The 23,983-nt window shown below is 32.6% G+C and overlaps 2 protein-coding genes and 1 long non-coding RNA gene across 20 annotated transcripts in view; 1 reads left to right on the top strand and 2 right to left on the bottom strand.

Moving 5' to 3' along the window:
• RhoGAP93B (MyTH4 and RhoGAP_KIAA1688 domain-containing protein RhoGAP93B) overlaps positions 1 to 13,421 on the bottom strand; it is a 34,564-nt gene extending 21,143 nt beyond the window's left edge. For 6 of the 14 annotated variants that reach the window (XM_074120668.1, XM_074120664.1, XM_074120662.1 and 3 more), the window contains exons 1-7: positions 12,825 to 12,978; positions 10,921 to 11,022; positions 9,866 to 10,004; positions 6,751 to 6,927; positions 2,682 to 2,908; positions 1,929 to 2,025; positions 1,588 to 1,843 (exon numbers count right to left, since the gene is read on the bottom strand). In XM_074120668.1, coding sequence (XP_073976769.1) covers positions 1,588 to 1,843; positions 1,929 to 2,025; positions 2,682 to 2,908; positions 6,751 to 6,927; positions 9,866 to 10,004; positions 10,921 to 11,022; positions 12,825 to 12,889 — 1,063 coding nt within the window. In that variant the 5' untranslated portion in view covers positions 12,890 to 12,978. Of the gene's footprint in view, positions 1 to 1,587; positions 1,844 to 1,928; positions 2,026 to 2,681; positions 2,909 to 6,750; positions 6,928 to 9,865; positions 10,005 to 10,920; positions 11,023 to 12,824; positions 12,979 to 13,264 lie in introns of those variants that run through there. The other 8 variants (XM_074120661.1, XM_074120659.1, XM_074120666.1 and 5 more) reach the window with 8 other exon arrangements.
• LOC141450345 (uncharacterized) lies at positions 12,503 to 18,496 on the top strand. The gene is made up of 2 exons (XR_012456067.1): positions 12,503 to 12,834; positions 18,220 to 18,496. It is a non-coding gene; the product is annotated as an uncharacterized lncRNA (long non-coding RNA).
• The window catches only part of LOC141450340 (very long chain fatty acid elongase AAEL008004-like), a 98,003-nt gene continuing 91,446 nt past the window's right edge, over positions 17,427 to 23,983 (bottom strand). For all 5 annotated transcript variants that reach the window (XM_074120678.1, XM_074120679.1, XM_074120681.1 and 2 more), the window contains 3 exons: positions 21,425 to 21,561; positions 19,829 to 19,990; positions 17,427 to 18,749 (listed from right to left, as the gene is read on the bottom strand). In XM_074120678.1, the coding sequence (XP_073976779.1) occupies positions 18,567 to 18,749; positions 19,829 to 19,990; positions 21,425 to 21,561 (482 nt within the window). In that variant the 3' untranslated portion in view covers positions 17,427 to 18,566. The remainder of the gene's footprint in view (positions 18,750 to 19,828; positions 19,991 to 21,424; positions 21,562 to 23,983) is intronic.

Here is a 23,983-nt window from a genome sequence, read left to right on the forward strand (position 1 = left end):
AAATAAATAAAAATAAGCGTTAAAAAAAAAATCAAAGAGAGCATACAACACATTATTGGGGTACACTCTTCGAATGTTTAACTCATGGCGACATTTAGTAAGTGAAATGATTTTTTATTCAAAAAAAACACAAAAAAATAAGTTTTCTGGAAGCGATTATCCGCAACGATCAAAAACAAAATAAAAACTTTGCAAAACTTATATAAATGAGAAATTTAGAGGAAATTATCATTGATTCAATATTTCACATAACCAATTTTCCAGTTTGGCAAACCGATAGCACAATAGTAAAAATATTTCAGAAAAATGACATCGTAATTCCTATTGCCAGTAAAAATAAAAAGGAAAGAAAAGATTTACTTCATGCATAAAAAGTTCACTCTGATACGGTAAAGAAGATTAATAACTTAACATTAATGGATCAACATTTTAACAACTTTTTGCAAATTCATATAGTGCAATAATAATAATTACTAAAAATACATATATTTAATTTTAAAAAGAGAGAAAACACACAAAACAGATACCTCAAATACAAGGTATCTACATCAAGACTAAAAACATCGAGCCAATGAAATAATATGGTAAGGAAAGAACATTCTAAAATTATTTCACTATACTTTTGTTCTCTAGATTGATTTGTTGTAAAAATCAAATGCTCAAAATAGTTTTATTATAATTTTAAAATTTCTGGCTGTAGTAGTTTTTCTTTCTGTGAGTATAGGGTTGTAATTACTAGATGATCAAAATGAGAGTATAAATGGAAAACAAGTTTATTATGTGGGACTATTTTCACTTATAAGAAGAGTTGTAAATAATATCTATAGTCAAAGAGTATATCCTTTACAATCTTTTGGATAAACTAACTTCTTAGTTTAGTGGTTGTTTAGGGCACGGTACTTATAGAATGAATAACTTCTTCATTAAGGTCAGATGTTAAAAACCCACCATGGTATGTTAATTGTTTAATATCTGTGATACATCAGCTCAAACTGTTTGAGATGAGTACATCCTAAATGGGCGGATTCAGATTTGAGTTACAATAATATATTAATATTGCATCTAAGCATACATTATGCGCGAAATAAAACTGGGCTCGAACATAGGGAAAGAGAAAAAGGAAGAATAAAATTCTATTAATTAATAAGAATTGTTCTTTCCTAACCGTGACATTGCGAACAGGAAGAAAAACACTACACTTATTAAAAAGAAAAAGACAAGAAATTACTGGGAATTGGTAATAAATTTCCTAAGGCCTGTGTTCTGCAAAGTGGTGTTGAGAAAAAATCAAATTTAGTGTAAATAAAAAGTCCTTTAATTTTTAACAAAAATAAAATACTGTGGTGCCGTAATACCTGTGTGATGAATTTTATAAATACCATTTAGATGGCTGTGGAATATTTTGTCAAATGTGGCTTTATGTACTTAATCAATTCTTCAACAACAAATGTGAGAATATTATTTCATCGTAGGTGTTAGGTTGATATATTTTTTTTTAAATATATATTTATTTTTTGTCCGATCTAAGGAAGATTTTTTTCAATCCTAAACTTCATCATCACCAGTAAAATAGAAAGGCACACTTACTAATATTGGTGTCGAAGCTATTTGCCTTGGTGCTCTGACTGGGTGACCTTTTCTTAAGAAGAGGTGTGGAAGGGGAAGGGGCAAGGGAAGGCTTCGGCGCACCTGGCGTTGTTGTGGTCGTAACGGTGGATGCTAAACTTGTCGCTGCATTGATGGTTGGCAAAGAGGTAGGCGTGGTGGTAGCATTAGCACCGCTGTTGGCGTCCTGATGGCGACATAAGGACACACTACTAGAATCGGACGATCGACCAGAATCCTACGTAGTTATAACGTAGCAAAATAGTTACACCATTCAAAACTGATTTTAAATAAAATTCTTAATTTAATTATTTCTTTCTTACCTGAGATTGCGCATTTCTTCTCCAGGAGCTTTGACTTCCTCTGCGAGAACTTCTGGTAACATCTCCTGTCCTACAACTTTCCTGATGACTGCCTTCCCTAAAAAAAGAATTGTTACATTCATTTATCGCAATGAAGTTAAGTAATAAATAAGTAAAAATCTAGTAAACTGGCTCTACTTTTACTCCCAATGAACATAGATATACTTTTTTACTTAACGTGTATCAAATGAAATTTAAAGGCAACATGGTAAACTAAAAATATTTTTCCTCTTTTTCCGCAAAGGGGGTCATTATGTCAGTATTGGAAAGATTTGAAATTAACGAAAGATGTTTTTGAATTATTTTATTTTTTACAAAGCTTCAAAATATCAGATAGTCTTTATTTAATTCAATAAACTCCCGACTTTGATAATTGTTCATCTTGTTTCCTGGTTTACATTTTCCATTTGGTTTGCTCCCTCAGATGCCATCATACAACAGTGATACTTCTAGATTATTTCACAATTACCTTTCTGGCAAATTTTATTTCAACTTTTTAATTAATTTAATTAATGTTAAATTTTGCTGAAATACCAACAATAACGATTTTTTTTTATATATATTTCAAGTTTTTGTAGCAACCTGGCAATTTTTTCATTGAATATGTTACATCATGAAAATGAACCTGGCCAGTACGAAACATGATAATGAACTTGGATAGTTTGCATTTTTTCTAAGTGAATGGGCATCCAAAAAAACCACACACACACCTACCTGTGATGATGGTGATGGTGATGATGGTGGTGGTGATGCGGCCTTGAGGAAGATCTTGGCGAACCTCCATCCTCGGCAGTCTCGCCGCCAACCACGCCGCTCGCATTATTTCCGCCTGAATTCGTGGGCGTGCCATCGCCTCCGCCGCCCCCAGAACTTCCGGTAGAGTTCCTGGTCTGCGTTGTACCTGCTGAGGTCGCAGCTGCTGCCGCGGCTGCTGCTACCGCCTTTCCACAAAATTCATTATATTTTAAATGAATATTTCAGCGTGTAGAATGAGCTTAAGTAGCTAGTTCTCATAAATGTTACTTGGCAATTTACAACGTCTTTTTAAACAAAGGTTACAATAAATACTTCAACAAAAAATAAAAAGACAAAATAATGCAATTAATTTCATAAAACATTAAATATCACATTTATGGATGCTGATTTGACTCCTGATTTTCCGCATCTGCTTTCTCAGAATGAAACTTCCATTTTATTAGCAACAAAGGGTAACAATAAATGGAAAGTGATTTACAGAATAAATTCTAGTTTAATTATAAAGAAAGGCTTGATGATTCTTATTTTTAAAAACTCGAAAATTAAACATTATGTATAGAATTTATAGGGTGTGGAGATTGTATCGATTACAGATTGTTCTCTACATACACACAAAAGAAAACATCAATTTATTTTACTTCCATTTGCAACGTACCAACACCGATTCCTAAAAACCTCAATCTTTACTAAATGTTCAGTAAAAGTTTATTTGAATGAAGCCTTTTCGAACCCTTCTTTCCAAAAATTTCGCTTAATCCTTTGAAAATATAGCAAACTAAAACCATAAAAATTTATCTTTTCATAAATTGGAATATAAAAAGTTCTCTGACTTGGCTTTCCACAAAACCTATTCAAATTTTGTACTTAAGGGCAAATTAAATTAATTTCATCAAATCTATAAACGTACTTCAACATATTCGTTGATTACTAACATAATATAATAATAATAATTATTATAATTATAACGGCGTAAATGAGGGATCAAATAGAGGCGTGCAAAGCTTAGTTTTTAATTTTCTAGGAGCCCCTACAGTGCACTGTCTGGTGAAGGGCAGTGCCGACTATAGCGAGAAAACACTGTCGGGAGTCCAGCAGTGCACTGGAAAGCTCTAGGATGCGAACAACCTTAAATTAAAACAAACAAAAAATATATAAATAAATTATTATATACAGTGAAAAATTTAAAAAATTATTCTTATCACATATCATGCAGCAAATAATAAAACAAAAAATAAACATAATACTAGAAGGTAGGATGGATTTCGAGTAGGATAAAGTAGAGGTTACCATTATCATCAAAATATCTTGTCAAAAATGAAAAACAAGTAAATAAAATAAATTTTAATATTTATTCATAAGGCTACGCATTTTTATATTTCAGGTTTCAGTGTTGCAACGTTCTGGAGAAAAAAAAACATTTCGAAAAAATGCCAATCAGTGCTAATTACGTAACAATCTAAACTGAGGATGAATCGCCTTAATTCTTCCTCTTCGTTAAAATGTTCTCAAGAGTAATCTCACACCAGATCTTTTAAATCACGTTGGATTTGGAGTATAGTAACTCCCTTACTCCTTCCTTCACCCTAAACTGGCACCATCAGATTAATATTTTTATTCAGATTAATGGTTTACAAAGACCGACAATTCAATAATTTGGAGAAGTAGCATCTGCAGCACACGCAGTGTACGCTGTTGAACCTGAGCAATGTTTATGAGATCCTTTCGGTCATTTGACTTTGATGAAAATCTGGCCACTTATGTTCGCTCCTAATTAAATAATATAAAATTAGAATTTCTCCCTATGTTTTGGTTTTGAGTACCAGAGGATCAACCCCCTCCCAACAGATTAATTTGTAAAAACCAGGTTTTCAGATTCTGGAAACCTCAAAACGAATATTTCTGTTGAAATCTCAAAATCTAAAAATTCTGAACGATTACAACATTAACTTACAGGAGTAAATAAAAGTATACATCTAAATCCAAAGATATAATTTAAAAAACGTAAAATTTACATTTCTAGAAGAGCGAAGTTTGGGTCACTCTCGAATTATTGTCAACATTACGTAGATATATCACATAAAAAAAGTAATTGAAAGCAAACTTGAATTCAAACATCCGCCAAAAGCTCTATAATTTTTTGATTCGTTTAATTTAAATTTTTTTTTTAAGTTTTCCAAATATGCCTATCCTTATTTAATCAGAAGAAATGTCTTACGGTACTGAAACTCACTTTATCACCTGGGAAATAAATGGTATACAAAGGCCGCGAACAGCATTCAATAATAATATAAATTAGGGTGCAAATAGTCTCAGATGTTGACGCGCCTTAAAAAAAAGAAAAAATAATAATTATATAATTATAGTAATAAAGCGAACGACAACTTTTAATAATAATAATAATAATAATAATAATACAACTATTTTTACTCACCCATTTATTATTGACAAAACATTGCGTTGAATACAACAACGAGAGCAAAAGGCAGCAAATTTGAGCTTAAAATAATTTTCCGTTTTGGAACTGTACTTTGTCCCAAACGATCACACTCTCTCTCTCGTATAAACAAGTGCACATATACAAGAAAATCGTGCTCAACAAATCTCAAAACAATCAAATCCTGACAATTGGAATGATGGCAATTTTCTTTCTCTTACAATGCGCATTGATCAATCAAACTATTAATATGGCAATTCTTAATCACACTAAAAAAAACAATTCAAGTCAGGTACTAACTGTTCACCCGAAAAGGTAATCTCCGGCATTATGTCCAAATCTGGTGTTAAACACTCACACGACCTTCTCCTCTTATTCGATTCCCAAGGTTCTACCAACATAAATTGTCTTCAAACGTTCAACTTTACTTTTTTACAAAATATTGGTTGACTTGTTAATAAAACGATATTGGCTACGGATATGTGAGCTTCCCTGTAAGGTCTAAAATAGATTTCCATGAAAATCTGGAGATTCATACTTCTGGTTAAATTATTTTTTAATCATTATATACAATATTATGTAAAAATTGATTTGTTTAACGACAACCGATCATTATATTTATGGCAATTTATAGGGAATTCGTGACAAGCTTAATATTAGATAGAGGTCTCAACCGAAGCATCGATTTCGATCAAAAGTGCGACAGATATTACTAGATAAATAGTCGCCAAGGTAGCCGTGCGGTTAGATGCGAAACCTGTAAAGTAAAAGGATATTGTGGTATTGGGTTCGATTCCCGGTCTTAGGCCTTAGATTTTATTTAATGTTTAATAAAACATTTGAAAACTTTGTAGTAAAGTACATTTACTGTACGTGTACGACACTTAATTAGTTGGACGTATTACTAGATATGTTACTTAAAAATGAAATTCTTCAGGGGAATTCGGCCACAATCCCTTGATTAAAATGGCGATTTTATGGTTACTATTTATCGAATTGTAGCCACTACTTCCATTTGCCGAAAGTAATGAAGTGAATATCCCCTCTATTTTCTAGCAATTCCTTTTCCACCCGATTATTAAAGCAGACTAAAAACGAAACGTAAAGAACACTACCGTTTTATTTTGGAAATCTTAATTGAAAATTTACACAATTAGCACCAAAAATACTATTTGTAAAACAAAGCTTAATCATCCATTAAAATTTTTAGTTCGAAAACAAAAATTAGAGGTTACCTAATCTTAGTCAACCTGCATTTAAAGCTTCAAACTGAAGTGTGCCCTGGTTCGCACCAATTTTTTTCTGAACTTTCCCAAAATGGTTCATAATTATTTGAGTTTTCTACTACAAAGCGATAAAAAAAGAAGTAATTTTTTTAAAAGTAGCTCCATACCACTCAAGTATCCTGGCAAGCTACAGTAAAATATGTGAACAAGTATTTCTGTTGCCGGAGCGAAGTAACCTCTACTGCAAGGTTTTAAGGGATGTTATTTTCATTATATTTTTTAAAAAGGATAATTCAAGGAAAATCAAAACAAAAAAGAAACTAAATTTTAAAATGAAATAAAAATAAAAATGATAAGAGAACTCTACCTGTTTACTCACATTGAGCCTAATATTTGAAGGGGGTAAGGTGCGAATGGAGCGACCGGGTGTTTGGGTCGAGACATTTTCTTTTGACTTGCGTGAACTAGACGACGATGAGAGAAGATCATTCTGCCTGAGCTCGGTGTCAGGAGCTGACGCAGGCTCCGTATTTTGTTTCAGCGTCTAAACAGACACACAATACACACTGTCCCCAGATTTTTTGTTCTACTCCGTTTGCTGTAATAGAGACCTCAGCTAGTTGTGCCAAAATAAAAACTGTACCAAAAAAATGGGAAAGAAAGAAAGAGAGGGCGATAAAACTGAACCAATTTGCGTGTATTTTTTGTTTTTATAACAACTTCAAATTCTAGGTATACTCGTATATCTGTTTTTTTACATTTAAGGAGATTTAACGAGTGTAAACATTTTTGGGAACTAGTTAGGAAAGTCACACTTAGCAAAAATATGTTAGATAAACATTAGAAGTTCCATCATATGCAAAGCACAACTTTTCTCTTTCTCTTCAGAAGATGCTATACAAGTTGGCCTGATCCATTGTTTTTGCTTGTTCTGATCGAACGGAAAAGGGAGATCAGGGGGTTTCACGGATTACCACTGGAAAACGTTGATGGAGCACGCCTAATTTACCTGCAAGGTTTCTGGCGCTGTTCCCAGAACTTAAAGGTCACTCAGATAAACTCTGTAACGCATGGAATAGCCAACTAGTAACATGTAACTTGGTGCAAGCTTTGCCAGAAAGAAGAAAAAAATAACCCTATTTATATTGAGAATATCTTGGAAAGGCGGCACTTGTCCTTTTCAGACTCTTCAAGTACTTTTATATATAATGCATATTATTGGAAACCTATTTTGCCTTATGTTTTTGAATAGGAGTGATAAAACCTTGAAACTCCTAGGTACGCCTTGTTGTGCTTATGTTCCTGTAACGTTCTTTACACAAAATTTGACTTTCCTTACAAAGTTCCTAACTATCGTTACAGACGTTCAAAAATCTCCCAAGTATTCTTACAGATTTCTTTATCATCGTTTTCTTTGTAGATTTTTTGTTTTTGTTTTAATTATGAAATCTTAAGAACTTATTATTTTTTATTTTTAGTAACTGAGATTGAAAAAAAGGAACTAGATGTTAGTAATAGATAATCAAATGCATTAAGACAAGTTTTAGAGATATTTCAGTTTAGCTTTATAGGAATCAAAAACAGCGCAAAAGAATGAAAAACATATTAAAAGAAGACTACATACGCTAAATACTCTAATCCCCTGTGTATTTCTCTGGAGCTACTCCTACTCTAAGAAGATGTAAAAATAGAAATAACATCCTAAAAAGGGCCACATCTTGTTATTAGTAAAAGCTACGGATAAGAAGGAAAGTGCTCTGAATTGACTCTATATTTAAAAACAAAAAAGAAAAAGCATGATTAAAAAAAATGTAATAAAACTAAAAAATTAAAAGAGAAGAAAAAAATATTAAACTTATATAATGAAGGGAAAAGGAAGGGTTGTTAAAAATTGAGGAAGATGAGGGAGATGAAGAGTAAATATGAAAAAATGATTAAAAAAGGATGAGTTCTAAAAATGATTAAATGCAGCTCAAGTTACATTAATGACAAAAAATACAAACTGTGCAGTGCCAAAAAAAAATAATTTTAATTTATTCTTGTTAAATTACTCAATGAATGGAAAAGAACAAATAAAATACATTAAAACTAGGAAGTACACATCACAAAAAAATAAATAATAATATTATTAATGCAAAAAGGTGTTAAAACTGGGCGAAAAAATAACGTGTTAGTTAAATATATCAATAAATAAAACAAAAACAAAAGATGTTGGAAAAAAAGATGAATAAATATATTCAACAAACAGAGGAACAAAAATTGAGCAAACACTGACTTGGGCACAAATACAAAAAAGACATGGCACATCTACTTCACTCTAAATTAATAAACAAATAAATAAAAAATATATATAACAGTCCATATTGTAATTCCATGTAATCATATCGTATTATTAAATTAAATATTTTCATTTTGTTAGAAGGTTTATGTAGATAAATATTGATTGAGTAGATAATCTGATCAAAAGAAAGTTGGACTAAGCAATTTTCTTTCTCAAAGAGAATAAATTCTTTCATTCCGGCAAGTTGCGAATTTTCATCATGAATGATAATGTTGTCTTATGTCTAAAGAGCTTAATACCCACATTAGAGGAAATGGTGACTAGTCATAGACCTGTACAGAGGACTGGTTCGGGCTATCAACCCGACACAAGTTAATTTGTAGAAAGTTGTGGCCATTCTGTACTGGTTATCCAAAAACATGCCACTGTTTGATTTAGGAGCGAGGTAGAGGGAATGCGATCATCAGGTCCCTCAAGAAACCTCCTAAGTTTTCTCATTGGCTGGATTTGATATACCGCAGAAACCTCCTTCCGTATCGCTTTAAGAATTCTCCTGACTGTTCTGTACTCCAAAGGAGCGAGACCTCTTTAGCCAACTGGTTGGTTTTCGATTTTCTCGGATTAATTAAGGTTATCACTTTTTATTTTAATGAGTTAATAAATAAAACATAAAATGCTACATAAACCTCCTGCAAGATTTTAAATAGTACTGAAAACATAAGACCTTGAAGCACATTCTGTTGCTTGCTTATGTTTTCAGGGCATGACATGTTTTCACATGATCCATAGGCAACCTTGTTTTTTTGCTGGTTCACAATCAATGCCCAAAGGTAAATTTGCGCATCATGGTATGCATTATAATAAATTCTTAAAGATTGAGGGTATTTGCACAATTGGAAAATTGCGGATGCAGTAAAACATTATTTTATGCAGATTATATTGATATGTTAAAATCACCTAATTATTGGGCTTAATAACAACTCAATTAACTAATGAATTTAAAAACATTGATGAAAGTATTTTGAAACCTATGTGTTGAAATGTTTTTTTTTTTTAAATTGACTTACGGAAACAATCTCGTTCAAAGTATAACTTAACTATAATTTAAAAATCAAATGAACGTTTCTCATTTCAGAGCTTCATTAAATTTTTGGGGGCAAAAACAAGATAAAGATCAAAATAGTTATAAATTCAGTCGTACCTGTAATTTTGCTAATGGTATGATGTCACAATTCTGAGGACGATGCCATACAGTCTTCTGCGATGTAGCATTGTAGTAATAAAACCTTCCAGTATTGTGATCGAATAATTCCCACCACTGTTTGTTGTCAGTCTTTTTACTAACAAAATAATAATTAAACAAATATTAAGTATGATATAAATCAAATACTGCATAATACTTTTCGAAAAAGGGACAGGGTAATTCGCCAGCCCATTCGCGAAACTAAGTAGTTCTCTACTGAGAAACATCATGGTATGCATTATAATAAATTCTTAAAGATTGAGGGTATTTGCTATCTGCGTCTTAGCGGAAGCATGTTTAAAAACAATCGCGATTTTTCAAACATTGAATACTGGTATCAACTTTAATGTAATTAATTTGATAATAAAAAATATATTCACGTTTGGACTTGCTGATCCATTCCCACCACGATGGCTGGCTTAAATTTGAATAATTCTTATTATTTGACACATCCGATTTCCATCGAACAAATAAACACCTAATGTTAGTTAGTTGCTACTGTCCCTGCAAGTCGTTCCAGTGAACTTACATGAAGCTATAAAAATGAAGTAAATTATGGTAAAAAGAAGGGGGAGGGTTAAAATTAATGGAATTTTTAATTTAATCGACGCCTCTTGGCGTGCCACCAGCAAACGTTGGCACTCGATACGTATATTGCTGTTTGCTAAGCTGAGTCCAACCCTTCCATGCAGCTCTACTGACAAGGTGGTGTGTGTGTGAAGGCTGCACAGAATAACACATGCCAGCTTCACAACAAGAAAAAACATCATCTATGCATAAAAAAATCCGTATATCTGAAAGATTCGCTCTTTGGTTATTGCACTACATTCATAACGCTAATTTTCTCTTCCTAGGGGCACTCTCTTTCATTTTTTTCTCTTAAAGCTCACAATCCGATGGTGGACTGACACTGCCCAGTAGCTGGCAGAGTATTTAGTCACCTCTGGACGCCCATACCTCATAATTGAATGCAAGAATTAATAAAGAATTAATTAAAAGGTTTGAATACTTACACAGGTACACCTGGAGGTGGATCCCAGACACATTCTCCCGTTGCCAAATTGGCATACATGTGTTCCTTTGTCTTCGGCTCTATAATTTCCACCCATTCCCCTCTGAAAGTGTACAACTTAAAATTAGAAAATGAAAAATAATACTTATACTTAATCTTATACTGTCTGAATCATAAAAAACAAGACATTAAAAAAATTCATAAAATTTATTGTTAAAAAAAAAATTAAAGATGTAAAAAATTCAAGCTTAATGCTTAAATAGTTTAATAAAACAGTATAACTATAATTTAACCTTTGAACTACTTTTATGTTCCGACAACTAGTATAAATTAGGAGTATATTTCGTACATTTTAATAATAATAACGCTTTCTTTCTTCACAATAATTAGTTAATTATTAGCAACATTATATTAATAATTAGTTATTAGCAACACTTATAAAAGCAAATGTAATGGGGTGTCCGAAGACAGAGGCCAGCGCCTACTGTGGCTTTTATACCCCAAATTCAATCTTTGATTTTGAAGTTAACCTTACAGCGTCCTCCCAAGTTTGCATCCACCCTGAATTGCTTTCTACGCCCCTTTTTGAGTTCCTAATGTTTTGTTATATCCTCTGTAAGATATTACTTTTAACTCCAGTGTGCTCCATGGCATCAACCACCACGGCAGAGAGAACCCTTTTTTTACGTCTCTCAAACATCTGCCATAAGATTTGCCGCGCTGCGCAAATATGCACTGTTATTATTTGATTATAACTTCCAGATATTTGACCTTAATGAACTTATTCAAATCCTAGCTGTAGAGATGTCCTTCTAGGTTCAATATAGCGTAAATAATACAAATAAAAAACAAACAAACTAGTCTTAATTTAAGGATAACGCGTGCACCCGACACCAATTCTACACGTTTTAAATATGTGAGTCGCTGTCCCGTTTTCCGTCTCGACCCATTTTCGAAGCCAGGAACATACCAGCATTTTAAATTTTAAGGTAGTATTTTTGCGTTTTCACCATTCTAAAACCATCCAGGTGTACGTAGAGAGAGAGACCTCGCTTCAATAAATTTGTTACACACACACAAATTTAAAAGCACCCAATATTAAATTTAAATCGGCCATTTCGGTTTTTTATAATCTGATGAAGCATGAATTTTTTTTTTAACCCTAATAACTGGTTTATATAAAACTCGGCTTATGGGTATCTATGCACGCTAAGTAAATTTTATTTAAATTACTGTAGAGATGTTTCATCCTTTATATTCTACTTCCATAAGAGTTCAGATTTCTTTTATCATTATTTTCTTAACTTAGTAATATTATTATTATTCGTGAATCTACATAACTATTAGAGGATGATTCTATTTTGTTCAGTTATTAATTGTAAATGTATTAAAAATAAAAACACACCATTATATACGTTTTTAGTACATAAAATGAAATTAAAATAGAAAATAATACACTAGTACTTTTATTTTAGTTATAATCCGTTATTTACTTGAGTACAAACAAGATTTTAATATTAAATACGGAATCTTTAAACTAAATAAATGAAGATAAATAAAATAAAATTTATTGAACAGGTATAACAAGTAAAGTAGCGCAGTAGCAGAGATTGATTAGAGACGGCAAAACATTACCGTACTTGGGTTAATCAACAGTAAAGTGAAACTCAATCTGGCTTCTCGATTTCAGAAATGTTTACTTAAGAGTAATCTTACTGTACTGCTTAAAATATATTAAAAAAAAATTAAAATTAAAAAATTATTTTACATGTGATAAACAGAAACCACACCCTTGTTATTGGCAAAAAGAATTAATTAAAAAAATGAAAGGTGGTAAACAAAATTACGAAAAACAGCTAATTTTGAAAATAATCATTAATACAAAACATTAATAACGGTACATACTTCAAAACTGGTAAGTTACTAGAATATTCTTTTTTGTCTTTTTTTTTTTTAAGCACAATAATCATTGCTCTGCAGTTACCCTGCACTAAAGTTGAATTTTATACTTGACAATAAATTATAATCATTTTTAACAAGCTATTACATTTTAAAATTTGAACTGGGTTCAGAATCATCTGCTCTTATACATCCGGTTGTAATTTAAATTAAAACAAAAGTTACTTCAGAAGATAGAAATAGAAATTCAACATTTCACTAATTCATGCTTAAACAACAAAAAATAATTTGGGTTCTTTAAATAGCAAGAAGGGAATACGAGTTAATGTTACCAATAAAAACAATAAAAAGACAGGGGGAATACTAGGGAGTATTGATTTGATGTTTTAAAGATGTTCATAATGATCAAAAATGCATATAAAATAAATTACAATAAATAAACTTACTTTTCTGCCGACATTTCTTTGATTCAATAGGCGGGACTAAATTATACACTGTGCTTTACCGTATTTGTCAAATATAGAAGAAATGAAATAAATCCGTGTTAATAGGGACTAAGTTGACGGCCATCTTTAGACTTAAAGAGTACTGTATCTACCTTATCAAAGTACAAGCTCAGGGTTACCCATGAATACGCTCAAGAGGTACAATATAATACCTAATTTAAATTTTTGTTTAAATATTCAACAAAAATAAAACAATAAATAAAAAAAACACTCTAAAGCAATATAACTAATAACCGGAGCTAATACACATTAAATAATAGAAAGAGGCCCCCCTTAAAAAAAAGGTTATGGAAGTTTATTAGCTGAATAAAACATTATAAGAAGGTTAAGATATAAATGATTTTGTGGATTGGTTGAAAAATTATATTGCTAAAAATATATTTCGCTAATTTAATCCGTCGTAGCATGCGTATTTTATCTATTTCAGATGGATTTTTGTTCATCATCAGAGGTTGATGACATCAGATTTTGGTACAGAGAATTTAACTTGTAACTATTTATTTGTTGTACACCACATTTAGGATGAAGGGACCAGTAATCGACTTGGCACCAGTAATTGACATTCCAGCAATAAAGAGGAAGGTCGTTTGTAGTGGTGATAGAACGAATCCTTTCAATAATAACGTACCAGGTAGAAAGGATTGTGACACCGTCAGTGATTCTATCGTTGCGACAAGGATAAGCGAAAACCTTACTGTTTCTCAAGCCAAAGTAACCAATATTAGCTTGAAAGCTTGGTATAATGAAGTCTCTCAATACTTGAAGGAAAAAGGAATTGCAGATATCCTTGAAGGTTTGGACGTAATTAAAACTCTCCGGTGGGACAGTTGTGTAAGGGTTGATCGGCAAAAACTGCATGAAAAAGTGACATAAAGATCGAATTTACTGCTATTTAAATATTAATAATAGATTCTAACGGAGCGGTACTATTGCACAACCAAAGGAAGTACATCTGGAGGCAAAATAACGGGAAATATTCTAAACGAAACTCTAATTTTTTCTTAAGCTGTCAATTACTGGTCCCTTTACCCTACCAAGTGATGAGTACAAATGAGTCACTTCATGGATGAAAATCCCAAACCACTTAAAAATGAAATAAAAAAATGCATGCTAAGACGGATGAAATCGGGGATCAACACAAGTTTTCATTTTTTTTAGTCTCTTTGGAATTGCGTGGACGTTCTTAATTTAATATTAATGACAAAAAAAAATTGTCGTTTGCCATAACAAACAAAAAAAAAATTATAAATAAAATATTCTTTTTAAAACTTCATTTTACACCCACATTTATGAGCCGGCTTACCGCAAGGGCGTGTCTTGGGTTAATTTTATACCATCTGTACACACTTGACATACCACTCTCATCAGAACACTAACTGCGACATTCGCAGATGATACTGCCTTACTACGAAGTCGAACAAAACACATTCCAGCGACTGCTTAAATGTAGACATATCTCAATGACATCTAGCAGTAGTGCAGAAGATGAAGAATCAAAATCGACAATCATATATCTTATCACATGACATCTGGGGCGGCTCTAGCTCGTGTAACGCCCGTGTGCAATGAAACCCTGGCGCCCCTAGGCCTGACCCCCCCCCCCCCGCGGCTATAACTATTAACTTTGCCGTCGTACCAAGAAAGTTTTTTCATATTCCAACAAGCTATTTTATAAGTAGGTATAGCTTACAGTATGGTATTAGTTACGTCCTTTCTTCTGAGATCTTGACTGGGTGAAAGTCGCAATTATTGTGATAGCTGAAACTAATCACCTAATCCTTTTATATCAATTAGACCAAAAGAAAAACCGACTTACAAAATGTTATTTTGAAAATATGCCACGTGTGTCAATTGCTATTGAAATTTTTAACATTATTGCATTGTAATAAAGCCGAATTCACAATGATTGTCGGCTTGTTGATCAACACGTGCCGGCGGGCGTCGGCACGTGCTTTTGATAGCAATGCCGCCTTACGCGAGTATAAACTTTAATTACGTGAAATAAGGTTGATTTTAAGTTGAACAAAATGGTCGAAAAAGGAGCCGCTCGCGTTTGACACCGCCGCACTACCGGCGCCGCGCTGTCTGGCCGCTTCTAAACTTTAAATACGTGAAATAAGGTTTATTATGAGTTGAAACAAAATGTTCGAAAAAGAAGCCGCCCATAGGGCGCTCGCGTTTGATAACTGCCGCCACCGCGCTGGCTGGCCGCTTCTGTCATATCATTGTTGTACCATGATGGTCCAAGACGATACTCTTAGCTGTCTTTACTATAGGTTAAGCCGCCCCTGCATGACATTCCCTGTCTACTTTAACCAGACACGGTCCCACAGAAGTCTATGACTCGCTACCTAGGACAGTACTTAGACTGCCTCCTTACATAGAACCACCCTCATCAAACTTAAAAGACAAGCCTTAAACAACAGATTCCGTCAACTAGGATTACTAGTTGGAAAACTAAACGACAAACTGTACATGTTGCTAACTTACTATACCATAATCAATCCTACATGGCTATACATATAGTTGTGAAGTTTTGGAATCTACTAAATCTTCTATCTTAACAGAATACAAACATTAATTCACATATCCTACATATCTTTTTATACCGATAAAATGATTCCGTTAGCGTAATGTATGCGGATACTGATTTGCTCGTTTCTCTTTTGAATAAAGCTGTGCATCGTCTGTACGACTATTGCTCTTCTAAGTGGGTAAACACGAATAAAACTTCATTGTGCCTTTTTATTGGCTTAGTGACAACTTTAAAAATTAGGATGGTGCACCTTTTTTCACGGCAGCAAGCTCTATTAACGTCTCGCTGTTTTGAAATCAAAGTTTTTTACCATCTCTTCCTCCTCCAATGTTCGGAATACTGACTCGAGCTGAACGTAATTAATTTTATTCTTTTGCTACTGTACATGAGTCGAAGAGTGTCCTGCTTCACTTCTCTGAGATTTGGATATGTATGAACGTAGCTGGCATTAAGCGACGATACTACATTTTTTTTAGTCACTACTAAAATTACCATATCATGCATCTTTAATGTCTATGTAAGGCTAGATGCGAGACGCGTCCATGTTAATAACAGAATTTTCAGAAGTTTGTTTAACTGTCGACTACTGCCAGCTTGTCAAGGTGGCTTCTTAAGGTTGGCTGCCATAATTTCAAACTACTTTCTAAATTTAAGCAATATTTACTGCTAATTTTTTACAGTTTTTTGGCTAAACGCAAGCTTCCTTATTTCTGCTCTACAAACTGGATATACATATTTGACAGTATATTTTTATATTATGATACTTTGAATATAACTACTATATTAGAAGGGAAGTAAATTATATAATTAGCTAATTATTGTAAAAGAACATTTTTGCTTTCAATTATTTTTTATTATTTTTAGGAAAAATAAGAGTAGTCGCATAACTAAGATTAATAAATGGTTGGAATCCTCATTGGTAAACTGAGATTTTAGTTCTTTTTTAAGGAAGATTTTGCTCACAAAGTAGAAAGACGAGCATAAGTTGCTTTTGAAGCATGTTGCTGATCTGAAAGAGCACCTAAACAATTAAAAATTAGAATTTTGTTTGTGTCCATATTAAAATTCTGCCAGTTTCTCAAGTTCTTGTACTTCTTACATTTTATTACAAGTATAACTTCTGTTTTGTTTTTAGGATCTATTGCATCAATTTACTGCAGTCCATACACATTTCATTTAAAAATAACCACAAGAATGTAAAAGTAGAGAAGTAATTGCCTATTTTTCAGGCGGGCTTTACGTACAACTACCAATTAGGTGTCGTGGACGGAGGCGTCTAACAAGCATACTTAACTGTAAATTTCTTTTATTAACCTTTAAATAAAATCCAAGGTCTAAGACCGGGAATCGAACCTAGTACCACAACGCATATTCATAAGAATGTACTTTCTTTGTAAAAATAAATTTAAAAGTAATCCTGTGAGAAAATATTTATTAGAATATCAAAGTCTGATGTTAGTTTAGCCAATTTTGTATCTCGTCAAATTCTCCAACTAATGAATGAACTTGACATCCAACGCATGATATTTAGGAAAATAGGTGCAAACAAAATAAGTAAAAGAAAAATTAAAAACAAAAACATTTTATATACAACACAACAATATATTTTCACAATATAATATTTATATATATTTATATATAGGTATGTACATAAATTTTACATACATAAAAACATATGTATATAAAATTTACATAAATATAGCTTTACATTTTTTCTTTTTTAAATTCTAATACACTGTTTCATTTAATTTCATATTATTTTTGTTTTTACTCGTTAAGTTTTTTAAACCAATACGAGTCAATTATAATCTTTTTTAGATTTTTTATTTTATTTTAAAGTAATAATTACTCTATAAACCACTTAAACTCAAGATCATAAGCACATTCATACAACTACCTACATTAATTAGTCTGTACATTATTATTTATATAATTTTATTCATTTATCTATATAAATAAATTATATATATTAATATATATAATACAATATTAATAAATACAACATGTACTCTTTAATATATTATATATTAATATATATAAAACAATGGAAAACACAGAAACGGCAACAATACAGGGGAACTTTAAAACAAATAAAATAAAAAAAAAAAAATATTAAAAATAACATTAAAAAGCGATTTAAAAAAAAAAAATTGTACTCTCTTTTAGGGGCAGTAGAATAAATATCTTAACTTATTTAAGTACGCATTTAATATTTGGAGATTTCCTTCACCTTATATTTTTTCGTTCGTCGGAAGGCACTATTTTGTTTTTTAAATAAATGTTTTTAGTTTATTTTACAAAATTCTTTTTAATTTTTCATCGTATCTTGTTAAACATTGTTTTAACGAATTGTTTTTAGAGCGAAAAATGGCTGAGGGAGGCACTATTAAAATTTGCAAGCTGCTTTTTAAAAATATTTTTTGAGTGATGATGCCACAAGCCAGACTCCTTAAAACAGTTATCACCAATGATCAATGAATGAATAACAATAATAATACTCACAATATAACGAAAGTCATGGAATCTGACTGAGTAATCTTTAGCAAAGGGCGGCTCTGCTCGTTGGTTTCCACAATTTTCAATGTTTTGTTTCTTCAGTTTATCTTCTAATACAATGTTTTCTACTTTGCATTATCTATTCATTGAAATATATTTTTTAATGTTCTTTGTAATTTATTTGAGATGCAACTGGCTCGAATTGAGCCATCAGTCCACCCGACGATGATGCAACGTTGATCCGTTCATTTCGGCCGACACACAATAATCCGATTGTTTGTTATAATTTTTGGCATGACCATTAGTCGCCGATTTACCATTTTGATGGATATGTTGATCTGGCGTACAAATGGTTACTGCGGCAGCGACTGCGTCTCTCATAGAACTTTTTGCCTGTAAAAACAAAAATGAAATTAAGACTTCATCATTTTATTGACATTAAAGAGATTAAGGTTGGTGAAAAATATTGGAATCGCTTTTGGCCATAATGCGCCAATGAAATCGTTTTGGTGTTAAAAATATTACCATTATTGAAGAACGACCGGCTCGGGACCCGAGCCCAAGTGGCTCTTACTCCAAACTTTTGGAGGCCCTCTCAAAATATCAGAGACTTCTAGAGAGTATGCTTCTCCCAGACACGACTAAACTTGTTATAAGCGAAACTTCATAACTCGATAGTCAAGATCCGTTTCCAAATTTCATTATCACAAATTTAATGTTTCAGACTTTTTTATAATTCTTGCTGTTCTGAGTGATGTCTGGACACTCAAGCGTGCCCAGTCAGCGCACAGTATAATCTTTGAGAATTCTTTTTGACCTTTTAACCTAAGCTCTTCCTTTCTTCTCTACAATTTTTGCTAATTTTCTTATTATTTATAATTTAACTTTCTCAGCCAAAAAACTGCTCCTGATCGGCTGAATAAGATGGGATATCGGAGAAAAACATGACGAACGTACTACGAGCGTAAGGCTCGTACTTGTAAGGCGCTATATAGATGAAATTTACTATATCTTATCAGTTCAAAATAGCTTGAGCAACGCAATGAAAGAAAAATAGATTGACATTTAAACCTTTTTGAAAGAGAGGGTCTACAAGCTTTGGTCCAAGACACAAGACTTCTCAGTGGAAGATAAGAAGTCACTCCGCCAATAATTTGAGATATTATTCTCATTAGTAGTTATACAAACATGACTTTTCAGCCGGCTAGGATTCTCTTGATACAACTTTCCTTCGAAAATGAACTGTTGAAATACCCAGGAACACATAATCAAAATTAGATTCTACAAGGGTTGGCCATAAAGCCTAGGCTACCGCAACTCAGAGAATCTGTAATAGTATTCACTAACTAGAGCACCTAATTCTAAGTGCAGTCACAAGTCTCGAACAAAGAACTTCCACTTGGTAGTTTAATGACTAACTGCTTATCCTCAAATTAACAATAAATATAAAGAAATAATTAAACAAAACATACCTTTCTGTTTCTTTCCTTGACATAAGATTGTGTGTAAAATTCTTTGAACAAGAAGAAGAACATCACAGCGTGCATGCCGATCCACCAAACAAATGCTTTTGGGTAGTTGCAATCAATGAAGAGTAACTGGAAGGCGTGCACCATAATTGCAATGAATTGTGCCTGAAATAATCAAGATAAATGACAATCAAGCAAGAAATTACGTGTAAATTAGTTTTGTTTACTAAACTGCAATGCACTTTTAGGTTTACAGAACACATTATTTTTATGTTCAAATTATAACAATGCGTTGTGTAATGATAATAAAGTTACAAACTTCTCAATTTTAAGCTTTTATTCGGAAGGAAAGTTTTGCGGGTTGTATACGTTAAAGATTAAAATTTTGTAACTCAACCAGTACTCGTTCAATTTAATCGATAGAATCACTATATCTTTGCCATAAAAAAGTCGATTTATCTCTTGTTTGGGATTCAAGGAAGTGATTTTTTTTTAATCACTTCCAAAGAAACCAGAATTTTTCGAGCCTCCTATGCAGCACTTTTCTACTAGTTTGAACTAATATAAGAAGAGCGTTCGAATTCGCTTCTCTCAACAAGTCGCAGTGGACCTGGGAAAATGGGAACAAAGGTTCTGTGAAAAACAACGGCGCGAACTTAAGAAGAAGAAAATTGCTGTAATACTACAACACGGTACAGGTAAAAAAACGCTTTAAAAGTAGACGCGTCAAAACTAGCAAATTTTTCCTCCCAACCTGAATATACACTATTAAGATAACTAAATTATTTGTTCAAACTTATTCTATTTATTGCCTCTACATTAACAGCAAAATCTATAATATGCTATAAATCTCATTTTTTAAGTAAGAACATTAATATCAAGAAAATCCACTGAGAAAAAAAAATTATAACAACATTTGATGAGGAATTAACACAGAAATGGTTGATCAGAAGAATTCCAAGAAATGGATAGACATACAGACAAATCTGTTCGTCATACAGAAAGGACTAAGGGGCAAAGCAATCTCATCTTAGGTCAAATGTTGGTAGCAGTTGCTAACAGACGAGCAAAGGAAAAATCTGTACAACATATCTGCTGCGGATGCCCATCTTTGACACAGAGCAATTATCTGCAGAGATACAATAATCTAGCAAAGTTTTGCGCCTGGCGGTTTCAAAATACGTTTATGAACATAAAAAGAAATTTCTTTTTATTGAAGTCAGAACATGTGCACGTAAACGAAGATCGAATCAAAATCCTGCAGGTTTCGTTGGGTGAGAAATGGGAGTTTTAGTCTATTGGCAGTAAGTAAACACATAGCAATCCCTCTAGAACACAATTACGCAACAGTTCAAATGAAGACTGGAAAGTATGCACAAGAACACGCCGTTGAACTTCAGGACCAGCTGCATCAAGGTGACACAAAAAAGAAGTGAAGTTGCATTGTTATATTAGATGGATTGCTTGGCATGGCTTGCCCGAAAGGTTTTGTCTTTGAATGGATATTATCAAAATTCTCCTAAAGTGCTGGCAGACAAGGTAAAAACGCCGTGTAGTTGTAATTCATGAAAGTTTTCGTATATTATAACAATAACCAACCATCTGCAGTGAGGTAAGGTATTTTTTCCACCACAAATATTTTTGAACAGAAGGGCCTAGTGCTGCCAGTAGGTAATAGGAATACATGATGATGTGAACGAAAGTGTTCAACAAGCCAAAAAATGTGCTGTGACCACCTGAAACATAAAAAAAGAACGAATTAATCAAACATAAAACACTCAGGAACTTAAATTATGAGATAAATATTTTCTATTGCATTATAAATTCATCTTCCAGAATAGCGAAACCATTAAATGGTTTCTATTCGGGGACCTGAATTCTCCCATCTTTGATTCTCATTTATTATATTGGTGAAAAAACAACACACTGAGTAATTTCCCTTCAGAGGGATGACTGACCCCCACCCGCCCTCCAAAAAGTGCCCTTAATCGAATTTTTATGGAAAATTGTTTAAAATGAAAGTTATAGATCTATTAGACGGAATCAGAAAACCGATAAATAGAATTGTAGGAACTATATTGGAATACAGACTCACATCAATTTGTGAAAACCACTTTTTCTAACTAAGGGGACCACATCAAAACGGATATTTCTGGTAATAACTAAAAATCGAAACTCGGCACCAAAACAACCCTTCTCTTAAAGTGTAAGAAAGTAAAAAAAAAAGATTTCGTTAAAATAAAACTGGTCCCTTTACACCCAAGTAGTTTGAAAGAGCAAATCTAAAATTCTATGCAGTGTGAGGGTCAGTAGATAGATCAGTAGATTTCATAGAAGTTAGTAGTTGTTCGTGTATTCAGGTGTTCAGGATGCCTGAAGGGGCGGGCGGTAATAAAAGAAGGTCTCCAAGAGTAGTGTACGTTCGAGGAAGATGAATGTTAAGCAAATATTGCAAAACAAATAAATTACCGAATACTTAATTTAGCACGTTAATATGGGAAATTGCAATATGCACAAAATCAAAAATTTGCTTTAGCACAGTCCACTTCTTCAGTTGGACTTACAACTAAAACTATAATAACAGAATATTTTAAATATTATAAATATATGTGGTATTTTTCGAATTTAAATATCAACCAATGATTAACAAAATTGTAATGAAAGGTAAATAAATGACCAATAAAGTAAATTTCATTGCAAAACATATGAATTAAGCAAAACAGATAGAAACTTGATTTGTGAATAGTAACCATAAAAACCTGTTCACTGTTTCATAACTGTGCAGCAGCTCCAGGGTAACCGTTGAACTTGGCATACTTGTTTAAATAATGCAAGTGCCACGGTCATGTAGCAAGCAGCCTTTCCAACTTAACTAACAAAGTGTTATTATCTAAGCAATGGGCAAGTAGTAAAGCAGGATTTGAAATTAGTTTTTTTTTTAAATAAATATATATCAATAAAAATTATTAATTACGGATTAAAAGATAAAAAGTGCGAAATTATTATTTTTAATCTATTAAGAAACTATTCAACTTGAATTCTTTCTTTGTTACTTGCCATACAATCAATCAATTTTGCAAACTAGAAGTGTAGACGAAGTTGTGTTCTAGAAAAAGTATATCTCAATAAAAGGGCCAATCCATCATTGTCCATGATCCTAATCGGAGAAGAGTACAACCATTTCCAAGTTAGCACAAAACTGGCCCTTTCACTCCATTTAAGGCAATTTATTAATTATTATGCAATGAACAAAAACTCGCGGTTGAAACTCTTTCTAATTTATAAATGTGCATTGCCTTAAGTATAATTGCAGACAGTATGTCTGTAGATGGAATATCTCTGGAGGCTTGCGAGCACCGAGAAGGCTTCCGGCGCTGACGAGCTTAGATTGTGACGCGTGTTAAATCATAATCATAATCATTCCATATAACATTTTATACATACGGAGAGTCCTACTTCCCTGACAGGTTTGGAGTGCATATGTAATGGTTAATTACAAGCATCACAATAGCCTGGGCGGTTTGAGGCGAAGACCGCAAAGTTAAAATGCTCGGTAAGAATTCCAGGATAGCCTGGGGATATTTTAATATATTACTCATAAATTGAATTTATTTAAAACGTTTATTTAAATTATTAATAACTTCATTGAATTTTTAATGTAACTTCATCACAACTTCCGCCTCTGCAACAAGTAAAGGAGATGACTGGGCACATGACATAAGGGGAGTTACCTCCTACTGGTATCTTTCCAAGAATCAATTATTGAACTGCACCTCCGAGTATATCGCGAAGCCAGCTTGCAGATTGTCCCGAAGAGTCAACGATGAATGCTGGTCAATAAGAGAGTTGGGAAGCGTTTATTTAAAAACTTATCCTAAAGACTTAACAGAAGTTTCTCTTTCTAAAATTAAAACCTTTTCTAATGTATCATTCGAATTTGATGAACAGCTAGACAATGCAATTAGCACATTTTATTGCAACGCATAGTGGCCGAAGTACTTAATTGTTTAATATTACTGCAATTAGAGACAATAAACTTACACGCACAGAAACAGTCTTGTAAATTGGTTTATTGCAATTTAATTTTAACAGCACATTTATCTCAAAAGAAGAGGAAAAACAACAGGACCAGTTTTTGTAACAATAATCTGTTGAGAT

Source organism: Rhodnius prolixus, unplaced genomic scaffold, assembly GCF_049639745.1.
Source record: "Rhodnius prolixus isolate KJV_2025 unplaced genomic scaffold, Rpr scaffold_2, whole genome shotgun sequence".
In the NCBI taxonomy this organism is placed as follows: Eukaryota; Metazoa; Arthropoda; class Insecta; order Hemiptera; family Reduviidae; genus Rhodnius; species Rhodnius prolixus.